The sequence below is a fragment of the Rhinolophus sinicus genome, chromosome 4 (genome assembly GCF_057876585.1).
Source record: "Rhinolophus sinicus isolate RSI-liver-muscle chromosome 4, RSI-T2T, whole genome shotgun sequence".
Lineage (NCBI taxonomy): Eukaryota > Metazoa > Chordata > Mammalia > Chiroptera > Rhinolophidae > Rhinolophus > Rhinolophus sinicus.
The window spans coordinates 84,758,784-84,782,023 of NC_142504.1; the positions used below are offsets into that span (position 1 = coordinate 84,758,784).

The window sequence follows — 23,240 nt, forward strand, 5'->3', positions numbered from 1 at the left end:
AGATTGCGATACCATTCTCTATAACCCGAAACAATTTGCGAGAAAGAAAAGGTTGTTACTCGAAAGCTAAAAACCGACTTAATCTGAGCCAAGTTTTTACAAAGTGTGTCAGGCGCTTCTTCGGATTAATTTAATCATTTCAACAATCCTCAGGTAGTTCCTATCATTATCAATGGAGAGATCAGGAAACTGGGCGCCACAGAGGTTTAAAAGTTTGCTAACATTTCACAGCTAATGACAGTGGATCCCTGAACGCAAATTCAGATCAGTCTGATTCCCGAATCTTTGCTTTATAACCAGCACCTTCCACACAGTAGTTAAAAATTAACTACAAATCCTCACGTTCCATTGCAGAAGAACAATGATCTCTTCTGTAGCATATGCTTACAGCTATGAAATATTCTTTGTAGGAAAAAATCTGCTCCTACAAATCTGCTCCACTGGCCAAACATTCCATTAGTGAAATATAAAACCAAGTGTGCGCAGAGGCCAGAAGTGAGCAACTCATCTGACAGCATATGGGTTTTCAGTTGTTTCCACTCTGTCAGTTTTACACAAAGACAGTAAATTCCTTAAAGATAGGTAACATCTCATACTTCTGGGATATCCTCCAGAGCACAAACTTCAACTGATGGAATTGGGAGGTTCAACTAGCAATGGAATTCAGAGCCACCACAATATGTTATAGGAATGTGTTGAGAAAGATACAAGTTTTATTTCTCAACTCATATATTTTTTTTTTTTTTTGCAGTATAGTTTTGCGTGATAGCACTATCGTAAGTTACTTAAATCAAGATCAATACAGTACATTCTCCTTACGAACAATCTTCTCTTAAATAAAACAATTTTGGTCCAGAGTATCTCCACAACCTTAAATCTATGTGTGTAAAGACAGCACACACACACACACACACACACACCAAGATATGAGATCAGTAAATTGAGTCAGCATGTTTCATCAGAAGACACATTAATACCATAGGTAGAAACCTGGGGCAGATTAAGCTGACTCAATTTTATGACTCTGCATGATGTAAATAACTAAATGATTATGATTTAATGATTGGCTTTATTTGTGATCTGTAGAGACAATATCCTGGTAACTGATACTATGCATAAAAATTAATACTTAGAGTTCCTTACAAATAATTTGATAAAAGCCATGCTCTCACAATCTACCCCAAATGCAAATCTAGCCCCTAGGTATTTTTGAGATTTGATTGTCTTAATTAAAAATCTTCAATGCTACTTGACACTCGAAAAACAAGAAGGGAATTGACCATAACATACTAGTTTAATTTATTGAAGTTGTACAGGGAAAAGTTACGCTGAAAATGGTTCATTAAATATTCATCTTGATACAACAGATTCCCAACTGTATCAAGGACAAACATTTAAATATTACTGTGTCTCTTTGGGGGGAAAAGCTATGAGGTGATACTTAAATGTATTTAACTGAAACTGTTGCAAAGGCAGATGCTGTGATAGTCTTATGCTTGTGTTGCAATCCTAGTGCAACGAAGGTATTCATCAAAAATTCACTTGAAATTTAGGAAAACAAATACAACAACAAGGAAAAACCCAAATAACTAAAAAAAAGTTCCCGAAAGAAAATAATTACATCATCACACAAAGTCTTTAGAACATTATATTTCATAAAAGACAATGATAAAAAAGTACAAACATTTCCATGAGATGCAAAAAAAAAAAAAAAAAAAAAGAGTACAAGAAATTACTAGCATTTATTTCAGTGCATTTATGTGAAAGCCTTTCAGATCTTAATAAAACTAATCTTAAGTACACTTCCTCTTTGTGATAAACACCACTATGGCCATTTTGGTTCTCTCAATGGGCATACTTGCAAATACAAGGCAATAAATCTAGAGTGCTAATATTTTCTGAAAAAATACATAAAGAAATGTAACAGAGATGAGCAAAGGCCAAATAAAATGACACAAAATTTCTTTCTCTCAGAGGGGGCCTTCAAAAGAGGGAGAATATTATATTGCACATTTGTCCAATTTGTTTTAAAACGGATATTAATCTCTTGACTAGGAAAAGGAGGATAAGCAAGTTTTTAATACGTAACTTTGTACTTACATAATATTGTAAACAAGGTTTTCTTACTGAACACCTTTTCACAAAATACAAACAGAAATTTAAATTTAGATTTTAAACAATATCCATTAAATCCTAGTTTTGGCAAAGGTTTAAATGACTATCTCCACTATGAATTAGACACAATGTTACAGGACATGTGAACATTTTCCTTTTTCTACAAACAGGCCCATTAATCATTACTACTTTCTCTAGTTGAAAGGCACTATATAACTTTCCCAATAGTGCTATAGGGACCTCGTAATAATAGCTCTATGTCCACATATATATGTATGTCTAGACTTTGAGACTAAGAAATACAATGAATAAGTTATCAGAGCATGTCTTCATAATTTTGGAACGGTTTCAACTTGCTTAACTTGATTTGTTTAGAAATGAAATAATACTTTTTCCGTAGACATAGCTAGCATTGCACCTGATAAAGTAGGCAAGAATACATGTTCACTAATAAATCCACCAACATAACTATAAAGAAAGTTTGCATTTGCAATGCATTTGTTCATTTTTATGGAATAGATTTATTTTCATACATTAAAGATAATTGGTCAAAACTGTCACTTTATTGAAACATATAAAAGTCATTATTTATGGGCAAAAATCAATTTTAGGTCTGCACTTAACAGGCAAACCAAAAACAAAAGACAAAAAGCCAACTTATGAGATGGTTTTCACAGAATGACATATCATATTCAAAACAGAAAAAAGCAAAATATTCAGGCCCATTCCTAAAACAAAAATTACTATTAGACTTAATCCATGAAAATAAGGCAGACTGTAGTAGAAATGAATTCTCTTAAAATTGTAAAGTGTATATAATGAAAAGATTCTAAAATGTGGGCAGCTCCACACTAAAAAAAAAAAAAATTTTCCTGATAAGACTCAAAAACAGCCCTAATTTTCCCCACAACTGAAATATTAAATTATTTTATTATTTTATGGATTAATTTTGCTTCTGTGCCCCTCCTATCTTGTTAGTGATCAACAAATGTTAACTTTCCCAATTTACTTTCCTTCATTTCATTGAATTAAAAAACTATATTGGCTATGAGACACAGAAAATGAACAGATACACAAATTAAGAACAAATATTTTACTTTTCAGAAGGTTTGATTTTTCATTATTTTCAGTAAAAGCAAATAAATGAGATATATTTTGGAATTATTTCTAAAAAATAAATGTGAAAAAATTCTGTTTGGTATCATAACAGAGAGCTATCAGTTTTCTCAAAGTACGAGAATTTCAATTATTTTGTGAGTTGGGTTGTAGTCATTGGGTTACCAATATTGCCATAGAAAATGACACTTCAAAATTAAACTTATAACCTGAGATAAATAGCCATATTTCTGCTTTAGGTGAATAATCCATGAGGCAAATGTTATCAAACATCTTTCAAATATAGATTTTTATTGTTCTTCACTGTTGTTGAAGATTCACTTTATACATATACAATTTTTTGTTTTAAATTTCTGAAAATAGCTTGATATTTTAAAGAATCTTTGGTTAACAATAATTGATCATTTTCAAAGTAAAAATAATGCTTGGTTTTGTCAAAAACTTTGTCCAAATTTAAGATAAAGTAATATATTTGATGTCAGGTAGTAAGACCTGTTTTCTGAGAAGTGTCTCAAATCATTAATGGATTTAAATAACTGATTATGTAATTCTATTAAATTATGCTTTCAGTAAGGGAATTTTAATAACACCAGAGATATAATTGCTTAGAAGTGAAAAAAATACATAGTTTGAATGAAATTGGCCAACATTAAAATGAATCCCTTCTAAACCAGAAATTCTATGAGTCTGAGAATTAAACTTAAAATCTGTTTTTATCTACTAAGCATTTATCTTCATAAAAATAGAACATTTAATTTCTTATCTAATAGTATAATTCATTTGTTTATTATAAGTACTACTGGGTTTTCTATAACTCATTCTTTAAAACAAATCATTTAGATTTTTTTTTAAGCGAAAAAAATGTTTTGGCTCTTCTGAACCGGAAATAATAAAAGTGCTGTTCACTATGAACCGAAAGCAACACAAACTAAAAACAGTGTACAAACACACACAACCTTGGGAACATTTTTTGAGGCACAAAATCCCTGACACACAGAGGTACATGAAAGACATTTAACAAAAAGAGTTCCTTTATATCATGTCACATCACAACTTTTAAGATTTTCTTGGTAATACTCATGCAATATGCATAAACAATATGGTTGTGATTTAGCAAATCTGATGAGATTGCAAGCAAGGAAAAATACAGGTAATGCTGGTAGGAAGAAAAGCTGTTTAAACCCTTTCTTCTTACCCTTTAAGACCCTAAGAAAGCTGTGACTTCTTCCACATAGAAGGCTGAAGATCTAAAGCTCAAAACTAGTATAACAGTTTACTGTATTAGTTGGCTGTCAATTATTGACAGTTCCTTCATTTCACACAAGGGTTAACCTTTGTTTCGTAACATAAATTTACATTGTTTTTCTCCCATGCAAATAAAAAAGTCTATAAAAGTCCAATAAAGGCATAACCAATTACATGCAAAACTGCAACACAGCTTATTTTTCAACAATTTGAACCCATTAATTTACATCACATATGTACAAAATATGTTTAAACAGAAATAAAGCATTCTCTTGAATTAAATTATAGATTTCAGTATAAAAATGTTTTTCTTTGTAGGGAGCTCTCTTAACTTCCAGTCTTAAGCAATGTCATCTGGCTTCTGCAGTGCTCGCCGTGGGGGTGTGTCTCAGAGCAGAGGATGGGAGGGAGGAAGCTGACTGTACAATCTCACACTGGAAACACTGAGGATGCCGGCTCTTCTTACAGAAAGGGGCACTGTGACACATCCCTTCACTGACCTCCATGAAGCGTGCACTCCAAGTTTATGATCCAGCATTGTGGTCCATCTTGCCAGGAGAGCGACTTGTTTTAATAGTCTTCGATTGGAGCTAACTCTGGCATGAGGTTTACAGATATATTTGTATACAACCTATCCACCAGTACTTTTGGCATATATATTAAATTGTTCAACCCATCGATGTACTGACGCTCTTTTGAATACCTTAGTAATTTGTACCTATAGTGTTAGAGAAAAAAAAGTAACAGAAACAAGTGCAAAAAGAAAAATTGATGAGGCATATGCTCAAGATCATTCTTATAAATTAAAGCATTTAAAGCTCTACAATCTTTGACTCTCACACATAATTAAAAATCTTTCTAAATCATTGCTGTAAATTAGCATTTTTACGAGTCTCAAAACGCCACCTGAAAAAATTATTCTGCACCCTTACAACGTAGACATCTTTAAGAAAGAAAACATATTATGTCTTATGTTAAGAAAACACTTTTTATAGAAATAGTTAACTGGGCTCTTGAAAATGCATGTATGTATGTAGATATATGCATATCTCTTCAAAACAAGCACAAAAATGCTTCACTTCTATAAAAAAATGATATTGACAGAAAATCCCCTTCAGGGGACTTTTTTTGGGTGCAATACATTTTTTAAAATCTTCCATACATTAAATAATTTTGCAACCTTGGTAGCTTAAGAGGATATTAAACTTACCGTCCTAAAAACTGGACTTCACCTCGGTGATGATGAGGAATAGATTTGTATTTCCCTAAATCCCCCTCTGGTCTTGTTACATTATATCCAGCATAGTGAACTCTATAATACAATATACAGAAATGAAAATATAAAGAAATAAAATCTGACATAAAAATTGATTCCATGAGTTCAATTTAAAATACAAAAGAATGCTCTAATGAATGTGTTGTCAATAATTTTAGAAGGCATTCTTAATGAAAAAAAGAAGAAACACAAAATAAGATTTAGGAACCTCAAAAATTTTCCATCCCAAAGAATCTTTTCTTGAATTAGCAAAGTACAATTTACCTAAAAGAAAGGAAATGTATAGAAATTGTTATTAAGCAAGTTGATCTCAACATACCTGTTCCAAAGGTCATCATCTTCTCCTCCCCATCCCCAGAAGGCATTAGGAAAACCATTGATCTTTCTAAATTGTTCCACTGTCAGTCCACTTACACCACCGAAAAACTCTTTATATGGAAGACTAAAAAGAAAGCAGAATATAGCATCCTAAAATGAAATCGAAACAGTTTGCCACATGAAATCAAGTTTCGAGTCTTTTATGTGCTTTGCACAATATACTTCTATTTTCCAAATAAATAAATCTGTTGATTAAATCGCATTCTGGGAAATGTAAAGTACACCAAGGAACAAAATATTTTTGTATTCTAGTGAAACAAGTATACCTAAATGTGTTATGTAAAACACAAAATAAAACACCTGTAGTAATTAAAATTTAATACTTAGTATTGTTACTAAACCTAGTGTTCAAAAATTGTATATTTTCACACCAAAGAATACTTGATTAAGTACATCAATAGCTGTCAATACAATTTTAGATGTTGCTAAACTAATAATAAAATTTTCTAGCTTAATTGAACTTAATTATAAATACATTATTTAGTATATAGGCCAGGATATATATAAATTATAAAGACAAGTCTAGCATTTAATTTTGAAATGACAAGTGCCTATTCCTACAACAGTCATATCTGTTTGGATTATACTCCCCAAATACTCATAGATATTTACAAACGTTTACTTTTAATGCAATATTTTAAAAAATGACTATTTTTTAAATTGAGACATAATGGACATGTAACATTGTATTAGTTTTAGGTGTACAACATGACTTAATATAGGTACACATTCTGAAATGACTACTGAAATAAGTCTAGTTAACATCCATCACCATACTGTTACAAAATTCTTTTTTTTTTCCCTTGTGATGAGAGCTTTTAAGATCTACTCTCTTAACAACTTTCAAATATACAATACTGTTAACTATAGTCACCGTGCTGTACATTACATCCCCAAGACTTATTTATTTTATAACTGCAAGTTTGTACCTTTGACCATCTTCACCCATTTCGCCCATCCCACCCACCTGTTCTCTGTATCTGAGTTCAGTTGTCTTTTTTTTTAGATCCCACATGTAAGTGAAATCATATAGTATTTGTCTTTCTCAGAGAAATAACTACATTTTCAAATTTGGATTTCATTTTCCTTACCTTTTCTTAACTCATGTTCTAAGGAATTTGTTAAACTATGTTATCCATTTAGATCTAGATTGGTTTTCTCATGTTGAGGTAGCACCCCTAGATTTGCAGACCTGAATGGTACTATGGCCCCAAATGTGCTAGTGGGGAGAAGCGTGCTAGAGCCTCTGAAGGGACCAGGACAGTGTGCAGGGCCAGCAGAGAAAACACGACCACGCACAGCATCTGAGAACCGCGCTGAAGGAAATCTGGCCCAGACCCTATCCACAGCCGCCTCTGAGAAAGGAAGGGGGATTCCACTGTTTTGTTGAGGGACTCTCACCTTGTTCCCTGTAGGGAAGAAGTGCTGTTTTGCCAGCGGGGATCTTGTGTGGCCACAGAAGATGGGAGAGGCCACTCCTGCATGGAACTCTAGGGTTGCAGGAGAAAGCAATCTTGGCCCTGCCCTGGACCTAAGGCACCCTAGGAGAGTAACAGCAACGCAGACCCCAAAGACAACCATGGTGTCCCAAGAAACCTCATGAGGCTTGCACTTGGGAAGTTAGGATTCTAGTAGTAACACCAGCTGGGGTTCAACAGAGCCAATAAACATTCATGGCTCTGTTGTGCTTCCCACACTAATTGGATTATTCTTGCCCAGGCTAGCGGTTTGGGAGAAACCCGAGATCAGTAGATAGGTAGGGGTGCAGGCATGTGTGCGTATGTGTGTGCATGTGTGTGTGTGTGTGTGTGTACTGACATGTATAAACTGACATGCATATTAATTCCCTTTATTGTTCTGCTTAAGTGGAAACAATCAATGCATAAAGCCAAGAAGAAAAAGATTAGGTAAAAATAAAGATACGAATAGATAAAAAATAGAAACTGTAAGCAAGCAAAAATCTAGTAGTGTTTATCTTCCAAAAGAAAGAGACACACTAACCTGGGTACCTGAGCTTTCTGGTCAGCTGCCCTCAGAGTGGGAGTGAGAACCACTGTGGGGCAGAGATGCTTCATCAGGCTTTGTCCCGAGGCTGACATCTGCAGGGCCCTGCCATTCCCGACCCCCATCATTCTCCGTATGCTACCACTTGAATTTCTATTCAAACTTCCAAGATACCCTACTGTCCCTGGGATTAGTCTAGGTAGATATAAACATTTTACTCATTAGAAATTAATATTTGCAAGTAAAACAATTCATTTAGAATTCTTAGTTTATATGACCTTTATGAAATTTTTTAGTGAAAATCAATTACACTGAATCTAATTTGAGTCTAGCAGGCTGATCAACATTGAGTTTCCAGAAGTGCCAAGAATCAGATCCTGAACCTGGATGTCTTTCCCAAGGTAACACCAGGCTTGGCGTTCAGATACTGTGGCACTAAGGAAGAGGTTTCCCAATGACGACCATGACCAGCAAAAAATATAAAAATAAAAAAGCCATTCTTTTCCTGTTTTCGGGCTGATTTGCCTGGTCAGGTCACTGCCTCTCTCCACTCTGTCAGTAGGGCAGCGGCAACATCTCCCCTGCTCCAGGCTATTTTCTCTTCTCTCCACTTCCGTTAGCCAGTGAAAACTATGATGCCTTTCCCAGGTCAGACTTGCATACTTTGATGTTAATTTAAGTTACTGTCACAGATTCAATGACTGTTCACATTTCAAGTTATCTCCAGTCAGAGAATGAAAAAATTTGTTTCTTCTTATTAAAGGCAAGTCAAGAATCCATAGCTTAGAAAGAAGATACACTGCATTAAAACATCACTGGGGGAGGGGAAGCAGAAGGGAGACAACAGGTGCTACCGTGTTTCCCCGAAAATAAGACCTAGCCAGACAATCAGCTCTAATGCGTCTTCTGGCGCAAAAATTAATATAAGACCTGGTCTTATGTAATATAAGACCGGGTCAATATAATATAATATAATACAATACCTGGTCTTATAGTAAACTAAGACCGGGTCTCATATTAATTTTTGCTCCAAAAGATGCCTTACAGCTGACTGTCCGGTTAGGTCTTATTTTGGGGAAACATGGTATGTACCTGCGGGGCAGGTCCAGCACATGGGCACGCTCACCAGCCTATGGAAGGGCTCTATTACTCCACTGAACAAGGAAACCAATGTTCAGAGATACAAAGTAACTAAACAACTCCCATAACTGTTAAGTGGGAAAACCAGAAGTTAAATCCACATTTGCTTGATGTAGAAAGCAGTCTCTCTTTTCCACCACCCCACGCTCAAACCTCTGTGTGAGGAAGTCCCTAGATGGATGACAAGCGACTCTGCATCCTGCTCCCTAGGAAGACAGGCTGGAGTTAAAGATACTCCTGAAGCTGTGGAACATTCTCAGATCCAGGCACATCATGCTGCTGCCGTTTCAGTGACATGATTCTACAAGTACATCGTACAATATCTGCAAGACTGCACGTCACTTACATATACATGTATTTATCCAGCTTTGCTGCAAAATGACGTGGCATTTCTCCACATCCATAATAGTTCCGGTCGTTTTCGGGTAGATGATCCACATCATGGAAGATGACGCAGTCCCAGACGCTATCTTTCATGGCCTCTTGGAAGCCCACATTGAAGAGCATTGCACGGTTAAAAGGTTGTGTGCCGGTCTTCACAGGAAGAAAAACAGAAACGGACTCAGGCTTTATCACCTGACTTTTTTCTACACTTTTCGAACTTGTTAAACTATGGTCAAATAATAAGCACATATGAATCAAATCCATACAATAATAAACATGTCAGGATTTTCAAATATACCGTTTAAATGTACTTGCGTTATTTTATACTTTGGTAACATACAGGAAAACAATGTGGTCGTCTAGTCCAATGGTCAAGCATCACATTTATACAATGACATCATTTATGTTTCTGTTTTCCTTCAACTACATCAAGATATAGGTTATTTATAACCGGAAAAATATAAAATCATTAAAAATAGTATGGGTTGTATTTTTTTACTGAAGCTTTCCATGTGCTGTCAAGACTAAGAAAAGCAGGAAACTGAAAATGACTCAACAAACGTTAACCCTTCTCTTATATAACAAGGCCAGGGAGGGCTAATTCTGTATTACTAATGCTTATAATAAAGACAAAGACAGGTTTAGAGAACAAAAACAATTGGAAATTACTACATAAAACTTCCTTTACTATAACCATTTTCCTTTATTAGTAGAGAAAATATATTAAAATGCCCAGGCAACAAACCATTCCTATTTCTATTATTCTTACTTATGATAAATGCCAAGAGTATTTTAAGGGACAAAAAAATGGGAACTTGTTACAGAGAACCCAACTTCCTATATTATAGCCATTTACCTGTCTTTATGAGGAAATTACATGAAGGTGCATTAGCAATAAAAAGTTTCATTCTGTATCTAAACAATATTAAACAGCAATTACCTATACTTTAGCAATATTTCTGATTCCCAAAATATTTAAAAGGATTGTGACGGGAGTGAATGAGATATACAATGTAGTCACCACCTGAGTGCTGCCTCAGGAGTGAAAAGTTACTAATTTTCAGTCCTGGGTCTTGCACTAACTGGAGGTAACAGACATCACTTTACTTCTTACAGCTTCTTTCTTCACCAATGAAATGGAGGGAATAAAAGGGAGAGTGAAATTATAACGTGATTACTGGTATATCAACATCAGCTTGAACTACTTCCCTTCAAGGTTTTAAAAATTGTTTATTAAATGTGGACAATACTTAATGGCTTGTAATAAAAATAAGTTCTATGCCTAACCCACCTTCATCCTCCAAAAGCAATAAATTCCAACTCCTCTAGCAGTTTATTCCAGTGCTTACCTCCATATTTCAAGACAATGCGAGTTCTGATATTTCCTTGCTTCATTAACTTTAGACATCATTTACTGACTTCTTATCGTGGTTGTTGAGGATTTACACCACCACACTCACTGCCCCGCCATCTACTCTCCCAATACAGTTATATCATAACCTTTGGTTAAATCAATAGTGTTTACATTATTAGGACTGCGGAAATATTGTTTGAGTGCTGAGTGAATTATGATTCTGCTTTCTTTCTCAAACTGAGATTAATAACTGCCTTTTGTTTTCCTAGTTTTCTATATCACTATTATTACTTTATACAAAAGCCCCCATAAATATGTCCTATATCTATTAATAATTGATGTAATCATTCAAACAGATCAAATCATTTATCAAGTCTTTCTCCATGCCCCATGCCCAACGCCAACTCCCCCTGCCCTCAGTTCGTGCTGCAGTCTGGACTGGTCTGACCATGGACAGCTATCATCCTGGGACTTGTCCTTCATTTTCTAGATCATCTATATTTTTTGCTTGGCTTTCTCAGGCAAAGGCACCTCCCTTAGCCGCTTCCTAAGTTAACATCCATGAAAAAAAAAATAAAACTTTTTAGTTAATGGATGATTGACAATGCCACCAATCTATCCTCACACTTGATTGACATTTTTGTCTTGGTAAAAAGTTCTCGGCAGAAAATCACTTTCCCCTAGAATTTTAAAGGCATGGATCCACAATCTTCTAGCTATCGACGTTGCTGAGAAGGTTCATATGATTATGATACATAATCATTGGTAATTTGTCCTACAGAACCTTTTTGATATCTTCTGTTTTTAATCGGTATTCTTAAAACTTCTGTGGGGGGTCAGACGGCTCAGTTGGGTAGAGCACAAGCTCTGAACAACAGGCTTGCTGGTTCGATTCCCACATGGGCCAGAGAGCTGCTCCCTCCACAACAAGATTGAAGACAACGAACTGCCACTGAGCTTCCTGAGGGGCAGCCAGATGGCTCAATTAGTTAGAGCACAAGCTCTCAACAATACAATTGCCGATTCAATTCCCACATGGAATGGTGGGCTGCGCCCTGTGCAACTAAAGATTGAAAACAGCAACTGGACTTGGAGCTGAGCTGTGCCCTCCACAATTAGATTGAAGGACAATGACTTGGAGATGATGGGCCCTGGAGAAACACACTGTACCCCAATACTCCCCAATGAAAATTAAAAAACTTCAAAATAATATGCTTCACAATGGACCCAGAAATTATTCATGTGTACATTTGGTCCCCTTTAATCTGAAGACTCATGTCTTTGTTTCTGGAAAATTTTCTTAATTTCTTGGGCCACAGTCCTCCATTCCACCCCAATTTTTTTCTGCCATATTTTTCCAGAACCCTGATTAGTGAGTGTATTAGTTATCTATTGATGTGTAAGAAATCACAGCAAAACGTAGTGGCTAAAAATACAATAGCCATTTATCATGCTCACAGCATCTGTGGACAGGGAGTTCTGACAGCACAGTATGTACTCGTATACCTCATCTCTGCCCATGGTGTCTGGGCCTCAGCTGGAGGATCCACTTCCATCTGGCTCACTCACAGGACCAGCAAGACAATGCTGCCAAGTCACTCTCTCTCCACAGGGCTGCTTGAGTGTCCTCATCACATGGCAGCTGGCTTCCCCGAGAGCAAGTGATCCAAGAGACCAAGACAGAAGCAGCACTTTTTATGACCTACCCTCCAAAGTCACATGCTGTCACTCTGCAGTCGGGCTGCCCTCACAAGTCAGCCATTATTCATTGCGGGAGGGACCACACAAGGGCCTGGTTACAAGGATACAAGGATCCGTGAGGCCATCATAGAGACTGGTTACCCTGTGATGTGTTGGTACTCTTAGACTGATTCTCTTATGTTTTGTTTCTAGTTTAGGAGTTATTTTCTTAAGTTTATCTTCCAGCCATTCTGTTGAAAGTTTCATTTTAATTATCACATTTTTATTTTCAATAACTTTCTTGTTTTAATTATTCTTTCTTTATGGTATCCTGTTTTTGTTTCATGGATTATCTTTTTTCTTCATTCTCTGTGAATATTGATTATGAATTTCTGTTGTCATTCAGTTCTTTTAAGATTTCCTCTGTTCTCTCCAATGTCTCTGTGTTCTACACACCTTTTGCTCGATTGGTTTTGTCTCTTCTGGTGGAGGCTTTCTTCAAAATCTGAGGATCCTAGGCTGCCCATTCATTACTTTTTAAGTAAGGCACTTAAAAAGCTGAGGGAAATCACCATGCATGTATGTATGTGAGGATCATGGCATCACTCTTGCCTCAAACACCACACACATACACACATGCACGTGCAAGAGCAAATCCCTAAACAACACCAACACCACAAAGCCCCTTTCCTCTGTCGCAGTGTTCTAGATGGCATAGCTCAGAAAATGGGAACATCCTTGTACAAGACAAAAACCGTGGCATCACTATTAACTGTTCTCCATCACTCACACAGCACCTCTAACTCATCAGCAAATAATATCACTTCTAAACCCAATGTAGCCCACACCCATCCATTGCTCACCTCCTCCCATAGCAGCTCAAGTCAACACCCTCTCCTACCCGGACAACTGCAAGAGCTTTCTAACTGCCCACGTTTCAGCCCTTGTTCCCCTCAGTCTATTCTCTGAACAGTCATCTTTTTAAAACAACAGTTAGATCATGCCATTCCTCTACTCAAAACCCTCTAGAGGCTTCCAACCTCATGTGGGATAATCCAAATCCTCACCCTGGCCTGTTAGGTCTTTCATTATCTGCTTCTCGACTCATGTCTGATTTCCTCCCTAACATTCTCCTCCATTTATCACTCTAGCGACACTGCCCTCATTCCCCAAACATACCAGGAATGCACATCCCCCTAACACCAGCACGGCTTGTACATCATTCGGTACATCATTCAGGGCTGCCCCAACCTCACCTCCTCCGAGAGGCCTTCCCTGAACACTCTGTATAAAAGAGCACCTCTCCTTGCCCTTACCGCTCTCTCTGCCCTGACCCTGCGCTGAGCACCACCTGACATATCACATATTTATTTATTGCCTGTCTCTCCTCACAAGAACAGGAGAGCCTTACCTGGTTTGTCACTGCTGTATTCCCTTTTTTTGAATGAATGAAAGTGGGCTTCGTGAAGGTGATAAAGTGATAAGTTGGCCTTTTGCTATAGAGACTTCCACACATTAGACTGGGCATCTTCTTCCAGGGGATAATCTATTTCTCTAATGAAGACATCACTTGTGCCCTTTCTGAGTTGGAGGGGCTGGGGAGACTCATACCTAACTGCTGGCTTCCAAAAGCCAAACAGGGACGAGGCCTGAGGGTCCCTAGGGTCAGCATGCAGACTTACTTAGCCCCTGGGATTTGAGGCCCCATAGGATAGCTCTGTAACACAGTCAGGACCTTCTCTAGTGGGATTTCTCCAGAGGGTAAACTTTTCATTTTCTTCAAGATATAGCAGAGAAATCAATCGCCTGTCAACACAAGCAAAGATGAGGAACTGGGGATTTGATTGTTTTAGAATCAAACTTCCAGACAATTCCCTCACTTTAGCCCAGTGCTTCAGTCCATCTTCTGCGACACCTTTCAAGGGCCGAGATGTGCAGGGGTTTGTCCAGCAAATTAATTCAAGCTTGTCACAATCAAGCACATGGTTTTAAACATCCTCTGCTCTGCTAAGGGAGTTGCCAATGATCCATCTGCTTCCTGACTTCCAGAAATGTGTTGAATACTCTCAACTACTTCCATCGCTTTGCCCTTGTGGTTTAATAACCTTTTAAAAGATTTTTCTTTCATTCTAATTTTAGGAGTATACAAAGGAGAAGAGGTAAATATGTGCACAATCTTCCATATGTAACTAGGAGTTCTGAGCTGCTCTTCAATTGCTGAGCGCTCCTGGGCGCCAGTCCAACAGAAAAATTACTCTTCTATTTCATATGGGGTAAAGATCTTACTGCTCCAAACTACACACTATCAAATACACTGGCCTGAATTAACATTGATCCAGGCTGAGATTCTAACTTAAGAGGTTTATAAAATATGGATCTCAGTTGCTTTGCAAAGATTTCTTCTTCATCACATACACAAAATAATTCCATGATGCTGGGCTCTCGGGAGAATAAGCCTTTAATAACACAGAGGCAGATAGCTTATCTCTCAACACATTATGGAGACTGAAGTTTTGAAAAAGGAAACTAGCGGTGGGTAACACTCACTTAGAAGTTCACAATCATGAAAGCGGCTAAAAATTTTGATTTCTTATTAAGTCAAAAAATACCAATTTTCATAATATAAGTTGTTACATTAAAAAGTTCATATGTACTACATACATCAAAGTATGCACAGGGAACAAACCTTAAAACGGGGATTTACATACAGAGAAGTATAAATTATGTTAAAAAGCAAACACTGTCAAGAAAATAGTAGAGACAGGAAGCAAAGAGTAAGAAATTAAAAAAAAAAAAAAAAAAAAAAGAGTAAAAGTGTATTTAGAATAAACTGCAAAGGAGCTGGCAAAACACTAAATATTACAATCTTAGGAATAAAATTTGAATATTTTCTATCGGAAAAAAAGAAGCATCTGATAATATAAGCTAGGTCACTTGTTGTCTACTGATGAATAAGGAAATATATTTTAGTCAGGTTAAATGTGAATAATAAAAAGGAAAGATCAGGATAAAATGAGTTCATCAATGTCAAAACCAGAAGTAACCAAATTATAATGTATTTGAAACACAAACAAAATGTATGATTTTAGAAATGCTATGTAGAAATCAGTGATAAAATTTAACAAGTAACCTAATGTTTGGGAGGTGGGGTAGGGAAGAAAGAAATCAAAGATGACATTTTAAGTGTAAAAATAAATAATGACAAAAGTGGAAAAAAGTAGAAGTATGGAAAATATCTCTAAAGGGTTCAAACAAGGCTGAAAAAAAATGTGCCTGTGATATAGTGAGACAAGAAAAATATTTAGAGAAAAAAAGTAGCTGACAATATGAACAATAGAGAAAAAATTCACTTTAATAAATATTAGATGATTTAAAATGATAGGAGTATATCAACTGATAAATGGATTCACAAAATGTGGTATATACCACTAACAGCTCAATCCAAAACTCAATTTTAATCCAAAAATCAATATAAAACCAAGGATTTGAGTTACCTGATTAACCTCAAGCTAAACATTGTTGCTCAAACCATAGCTAAGAGTTTATTACATTCTACTAGACTTAGTTACAATTTGGAAAAACTTCTCACCTGTTCAATGACATAAAAGGCAAATTCCAGGCGCTGTTTTTGGAGCATTGGAATCAGATGCAAGAAAAATATTGGAAGATGTTCATGGCGATTACGAAAAGGAATGAGAACTGCCACCTTTAAGACAAAATAGTCATATATGTGAATAATACAGCAACAAGCCCTAAAGGTAAAGATGATAACTAACCCTTAAAAAATTCGGAAGGTTTTAAAGTCCCATTCTTATGAATTTTCTTCATCACAGATCTAACAGTGAGCAAAAACAGACATGGCCCTTGCCCCCATACCACTTATGGTCTTGAGAACCTGGGAGGTATAAACGGGCTCTGAGGGCTATTCTAAGGATTGTGGTCTTTATCCTATGAACAAAGTGTGGAAAGATTAAAAAGAGTGATAAAGTCAGATTTGGTGATGGCAGAGAACACTACGGAGAGCAGATTGGAGAAAGCCATAAATGGGACTCAGGGAGCTGCTTAGAAAATTAACCCAATAGTCAAGACAAGAGGTAATGGTAGCTTGAACTGAGATGAGGGTGGAGGAGAAGTGAGGTGCATGGAGTTTTGAAGCATTTAAGAGGGAAACAGACAGGATTTGTTAACGGATGGGATGTGAGGAGTGATGGAGAGGGATGTCTCAAGAGTAACTTCTAGATTTTAAAGTAGAAGTAGATCATAAATAATAACTTAATGATTTTTAAACTGAATTTAAAAGAGTCCACTTGAATATCTATTATCCTACACGTGGCTTATCTGGTCTAGAGATATATTTTTTTAATCTAACAGATATGTCATGGAATATACATGAAGTTTTATAATTATATTAATATATTTTTCATTTAACAAAATGCATGATTAAATTTTTGCTATATTTTACACTTATTTCAGTGGTAGGATAATATTCAATTTAAAGTAATTTTACAATAAAAATTGTGTTAATGTGTTAAGCTTAACAAAATGATGATGTAAGCAGCACAGAAAACAGAAATGTGCCCTTTATAAATCAAGGAAATGTGTTCTTATATAATCCAAAAAATAAAAGAAAAACCATGTATATGGAAATTAGAATGGTTTCTCAGTAGATTAGTCTTTCTTCTAATAGGAAAAAAAAACCCATTTATTGGAACTATCAAAATCAAGACTAAAAAATACCATCTATATAAAACATGTTAATATAATACGGGAATAAGTCAACAATTATCAATTACCACTTACTCAAATCCTCTACTATCTATATCCAAACTTTGTCACACAAGCCAAGTCACCCTACACTTCAGTTTGCCTTTGAAAAAGCTAAAATATTTTTTAAACGTTACTTTTCTTAGCAATTTCTGAGCTAAGCTGGCTTTATTATAATTGTGAATCTTCTAATAAAAACTGAAATTAAAGTAATTTATAATTCTACAGATTATAAATTCTAAAATTATTAGATTTTCAAAGAACATAACAGTCATAATATATCTAATTAAAATTTCTGTGTTACTCTATATTCTGGATTTTTAAATACAATCTAAATTGGTTATAACAGAAAATTATATAAGAACATTAAATGCAATATTGATTAAAATTTCACATGTACTAAATAAATTTTACTAACAAATGAATACATGTAAGTAACTGGGGCACATGTATAGGTTTAGGACCTCATCCTACTTGTAAAATCAGAATATGGCATTAGATATAGTCAAGAGAAAATAATAACATTTACCTGTGAATTTTATATTACCAGGATGGTAAATGAGACACATTTTTTAATTCTTGAAATAGTTTCATTTAAAAAGCGAACAAAGTATGATTTAGTAAAATTGAAGATGTCCAAACTTAGAAACCCCACTGCTAATTTTCCCTTAATTATTCCCTAAATATCCGCTATGAGGCTGATATGTTCACGTTCTATATTTGGTGAGTGGTAGGAAGTAACGAGGTTCTGGTACCCCACTTTGAATCTCATTCCCTTTTGGTTTGCCTCATACTTGGCTTATGAATCTGAGGCTGCAAAGCTGTCAGAGCAGCCCACGTCTAAGCGTCCCTTCCACCCCCTCACAAGTGGCTACTGCTGGGTCTGGCTACTCCCTCCTGACTGGGAACTTGCAGATGGACTTCAGTATTAATTACCGGCATATTTAACAAATTCCCAAACCAATACAAATTCCCAAAGCAGTTCCAGGGCCCCTGGGTTTAGTCTTAGGATAGGAAACTGCTGTGAAAAGTAAAAGGAGAGAAAGCAATTAGATGGTGGGTACAGATCCCTACCACTGATCTTATCTGATGTGTATCAGTAACTTCTATTGAAAGGAGGGTGGAACTTGCCCTTCCTGGTTTTGAACTGGCCACAAGTTGAATGCCTCAGACATAATGTAAATGGGCTATAAAAGCAATTAAGGTGAATTATAGATATTTAAGGGAAGAAGCTATTAAACAGCTGTAGGGTCCATATTATTGAAATACAATTAGGATGAGTGATGAGTTAAACATATAAAAATAAACAAAGGCATCGTCATAGCCCCTAATGCAGTAATTTTGTCAATGAAACATTTAAAATAGCAAGAGTTATTTCTTTGTTTTTTAAATCTCATAAGGAAACTCAGAATGTCATAAGAGAAAAAAATTACCACTGTCTTGGCAAACTTAAATAAGTGAAACTGTTGTTTTAGTAGCAAATAAATTGTCCACATTTTAATAAGACAGTTATCAAAGATTTTGAATGATATGCCTAAAGCAAAGTTTTTATTAAAATGAAGCTAAACAGTATCTTAAAATTTCATTTGACATGTCCCTTGTGGCTGTGGAATGACATTCTCAATAGTTTACAATCTGTTGTCTAGAAAAAGAAGATCTCAGTGTTCTGTGATGATTTATTTCTAAGTTTATAGCTTTTGTTCCAGGACATTCTTTCTTATATGGGCCCTAACTTGCTGTTTGAGCCACTCTCCTGCTGATGCATCTCCAGTGGCAATAAAGAACATCTGGTCATTATCTTCTGAAAAACAACAGGTATCTTCATGACTCTCTCCTCACCACCTCTTGTTCAAGCAAAATTATCCCATAGTTTGCTCCGACTTTAAAACCACTAACCTTACTGAATTTATGCACCTATTTTTCTATCTTGCTTATTTTCTCCTACATTCCCCATGAGCTTAGCCAGAAAAATGTATACTACATAAATTTCCTCCACCAAGTTTTTGTCCTACTTTGGAACTTCAAACACACCACCAGGTAGGGTGTCCCAAAATGACATGGCTTCATGTTTGCCTACTTTTAAGGGTGCACTAGCTATCTGCCACTAAGACTGAATGAAGTCAAAGCTACCAAGCTCTCATCCTCCCGCAGTGTTTTTAGGTCCATCTTCCTCTTTCTCCTCATTGCCAGTATGTTCAGGAACTTCTCAAGCAGGAGGTACTTGATTAAAAAAAAAAAGAAAAGAAAAATGCACTTTCTTTCCACTAATAGAATCAGAATGCCTGAAGATTGGGTTCAAGAATCTTCATTTTTACCAAACACCTCAGGCAGCTCTGAGACAGGTGGCTGCAAGACCCACCTTCGAGGCACCCTGGACTAGAAATGGAACTCCAGGCCTCTGAGTAGCTAACAGCATCAAGCAGCTGCCTGGTTTTTTAAGCCATTGCGTCTTAGACCAAAGTTGTTCAGGCCTCCACCTGCACCCTGAATGAAAGGCAATGTCGTAGGTAAACACTTCCCTCATCGATTTCTTTTAGAAATGAGCTTGCCTCTCCAAGGCATCCAACCTGTGCTGAATCTTCTACGCCAACATGCCGTGTTCAGCAATAGCTTGGAATTGCTGAAATCATTAGTTTTGGAGCTCAGTTCCAATGAATTGACCATCAATAAACTTAACTGATTTTTTTAAGTAAAAGAACCTCAAATATTAACAATCAAGTTGGTAGCTGACGTTTACTACAAATCTAGTTATTTCTTCTTCCCCCTTTTCTCTACTCTGTTCCTAGGTTAGAATGGACATTATTAGAATGTAAACAGGCAGGGGAGGTGGGGGATTATTTAATTAATTAAGTATGGCAAGGACAGGTGACCTCTGAACGATCTCTAAATTTCCTCTCCTACCTTTAGCTGTGTAGCTCAGAACGCGAAACTGTATTCTGAGAAGAGTTTGCACAAAGCTGAAACAAGAGCAGCATTGCCATACAGTTCCTAAATAAAATAAGCTAAGTTTTAGATCCCTGAATTACCGCACTCCTAGGACTCCACTTTCAATACTCTTACCTACTGATTCACATGGAGTTTATAGTCTACTAAAATTTCTAAATAGGAACTATGTATGTGTGATATACTTCTCTCCTAGAAAATAAGAAGACAACAAACCATAAAATTTTAAATCCAACCTCTGATATAGACCATTGGAGAAAGGACATTGGAATCATTTTTCGGATCCCACCTTATTCTACTACCGTGTCACACAGTGCACAGCTGAGGGTAGGGGTACTTAACAGGAAAGTGTGTCTGAGGACTAACTTCCGCGTTAGTGGGGTACCACAGCCTTTGTGGGGTACCACAGCCTTTGTGACTGAGTATGCTTTTTCTTCCTTTAGCACCCATGCATACTCATCCCCCAAGTAAGAAAAATAATTTATGTGTCCAGAACAATTTTAAAAAGTGGAGTTATGTTAATTGGGCCATATTTATATACAAATGTGAGAAAAATCAATCATCAAATATGAAAAGATTCATTTACTAACTGAACTGGATTGGGGAAATAGCATAAGACAATTGTGAAATGGACATTGTTGCCAAAATTTGTACTGGAATTCATTTAAGCAGCCCTACAACTTGTTTGAGGCAAAAAAAAATATAGAGATATTAAATAATTTGTAACAAGGCATTTATTTGTCTCACGAACTCAATTAAACGAAACTAGGTTTACTGCTTACCTCATACAAGACAATATGCTCTGTGTTAGGGGTGCCGATATAAATAATACACATCCCCAAATACAGAGAGTTCAAGGCCAATTAAGTCAGAGGGCTTTTATCCTAAACTTAACAGGATATAATTCTTCCCAGCAGTGATTCTTTTTTTTTTTTTTTTTTTTTTTTGGGTACAAAAAGACAAATATTTTAGCAATATACTAAGATTTAAAGAGAAATTGAAAACCAGTCCCAAATTAAGGCTATGTCACAATCCTTTAGGACATAACATTTTATTTAATCATATGCAGTTTTCACTTAAATTAATGTCAATGCTATTTCCTACTCAACCATAAAAATATTACATGAATATGCACTTATTAACCAATTTCATAGTATAGAGAGCACAGCTAGTCTAAACTATGATTTTCTTTTCTTTTTTTTTAAGCAGCAGAGACAGGCCCATTCCTTTATAGTTTTTCAAACAAAACATTAAATAGAATTCTGACACAGCAAAAAGATAAAAAGTTTGTGCTCTTCCTTATGAAACAGAGGTAAAGAGCCCAAAGTGCTCCCTTTTATGTCACAGTGACCTCTGAGTGGCTCTTTAGAAATTTGAAACTGAGGAGCAGAGCTTGAAAACCCCAATACTAGATTTAACTGGAAATCAGGATAGTAATATCCTCCCCATGAGCTCTCACCAGTCAGGACTTGGTGGAGCTATGACCACAGGTGTCCATAATCAGTAGGGACAGTTTCAGGAAGCAGAGAAATCAGAGCCTCTCTTCCAAACAGAACAGAACTGAAAAAAACCTGTTCTCTAGGCCAGTCTCAAGTGAGGTATTTATTATCAGGACCTCCAAGAGACTGGCAATAACACATGAACATATACAGAGGGTACCAAAAAAATGTATACACACTTTAAGAAAGGGAAAAACTATTAAAATTGTAATAATATATATTGATAATAAAAGATGAATACAAGTCACGTTTGACTTCTGCAATTACAAGAGGTGCTCAAAGTGGTTACCATCAGCGCCCAGACACTTCTGATTACGGCGAACTACTGCTTGAGCAACGTTGACCAAAGTGTCCACTTGTATACATTTTTTTGGCACCCCTGGTATATTTCATATCTGCATAGGAGCAGTTACAGTCTTCACAAGTAACACTATTAAATCAGATTTCAATTGTGAATACCTAAAACATCAAACATAAAACATAAAAAGTACCTAAACATCAAACATAAAAATGTTGATGTCTTAAATTTACCAAGACGTTAAGGTATTCCACTATACATTCTGAATCAAGCATACTTTTCCTCAAATGCATAGTAATAGGCACATTACTTATGAGAAAATTTACTTCACCTTCCATCTGGGTTTACAGTCTTTAGGTCTCCAGTGACCTCCTGGCTCAATATCTAAATCCTTGGAGAAGAGTTGATGAATTTCATCAAAACTGACTTCACTGACATTGACATTGAGGAATCCCCCTGGAAGGTCAAAAACATGAAGAATTGTTTTAATATTTTTTTTTGCCTCAAAGATGAAGCAAGACAAGTAACGATCAGTAGGGTGATGGCATAACTTAGTTGCCAGAACAGTATGATTTATTCCAGTTATCACATCATTGTCAATATCACTCCCTTTCAATTTTACTTTGGATGATAAATTATACAGTCACACTATTAACTTTGGTAAATCAGCCAAAGAGAATCAAATAGTTTAAACTTTGTGGTTTTGAGTAATATAATGAATATGTTAATATTCTTTGGGAAAAGATTACATGTCATTACAACTTAGCACATCATTGCAATTTAATTAACAACTATTCAAGTATTTAAAAACTATTTTTAATTTCAACATAGTCAACAGAGGGGACACAACACACAGGAGGAGAAAGTTAATTAAGTAGTTAGATTGACTGGAAGCTGAAGTTTCGCTTCCATTGGAGAAACTATTTAGAGTCTCTGTGCCTCAGTTTCCCCATCTATAAAGGAGGTGGTAATGCCTGCCTCCCAACATGGATGTAGCCATTAGATGAAATAGTGTGTGTGTGTGAAGGATCAGGTACGGTGCTG

General features: G+C 36.0%; 1 protein-coding gene across 2 annotated transcripts in view; it reads right to left on the bottom strand.

Annotated features, from left to right (window-relative positions):
* Positions 1–3,503: 3,503 nt before the first annotated feature.
* B4GALT6 (beta-1,4-galactosyltransferase 6) overlaps positions 3,504–23,240 on the bottom strand; it is a 60,978-nt gene continuing 41,241 nt past the window's right edge. The window contains exons 4-9 of one of the 2 annotated variants that reach the window (XM_019741268.3): positions 22,528–22,652; positions 16,282–16,398; positions 9,621–9,808; positions 6,072–6,194; positions 5,687–5,788; positions 3,504–5,194 (exon numbers count right to left, since the gene is read on the bottom strand). In XM_019741268.3, coding sequence (XP_019596827.1) covers positions 5,047–5,194; positions 5,687–5,788; positions 6,072–6,194; positions 9,621–9,808; positions 16,282–16,398; positions 22,528–22,652 — 803 coding nt within the window. In that variant the 3' untranslated portion in view covers positions 3,504–5,046. The remainder of the gene's footprint in view (positions 5,195–5,686; positions 5,789–6,071; positions 6,195–9,620; positions 9,809–16,281; positions 16,399–22,527; positions 22,653–23,240) is intronic. The other variant, XM_074340196.2, reaches the window with a different exon arrangement.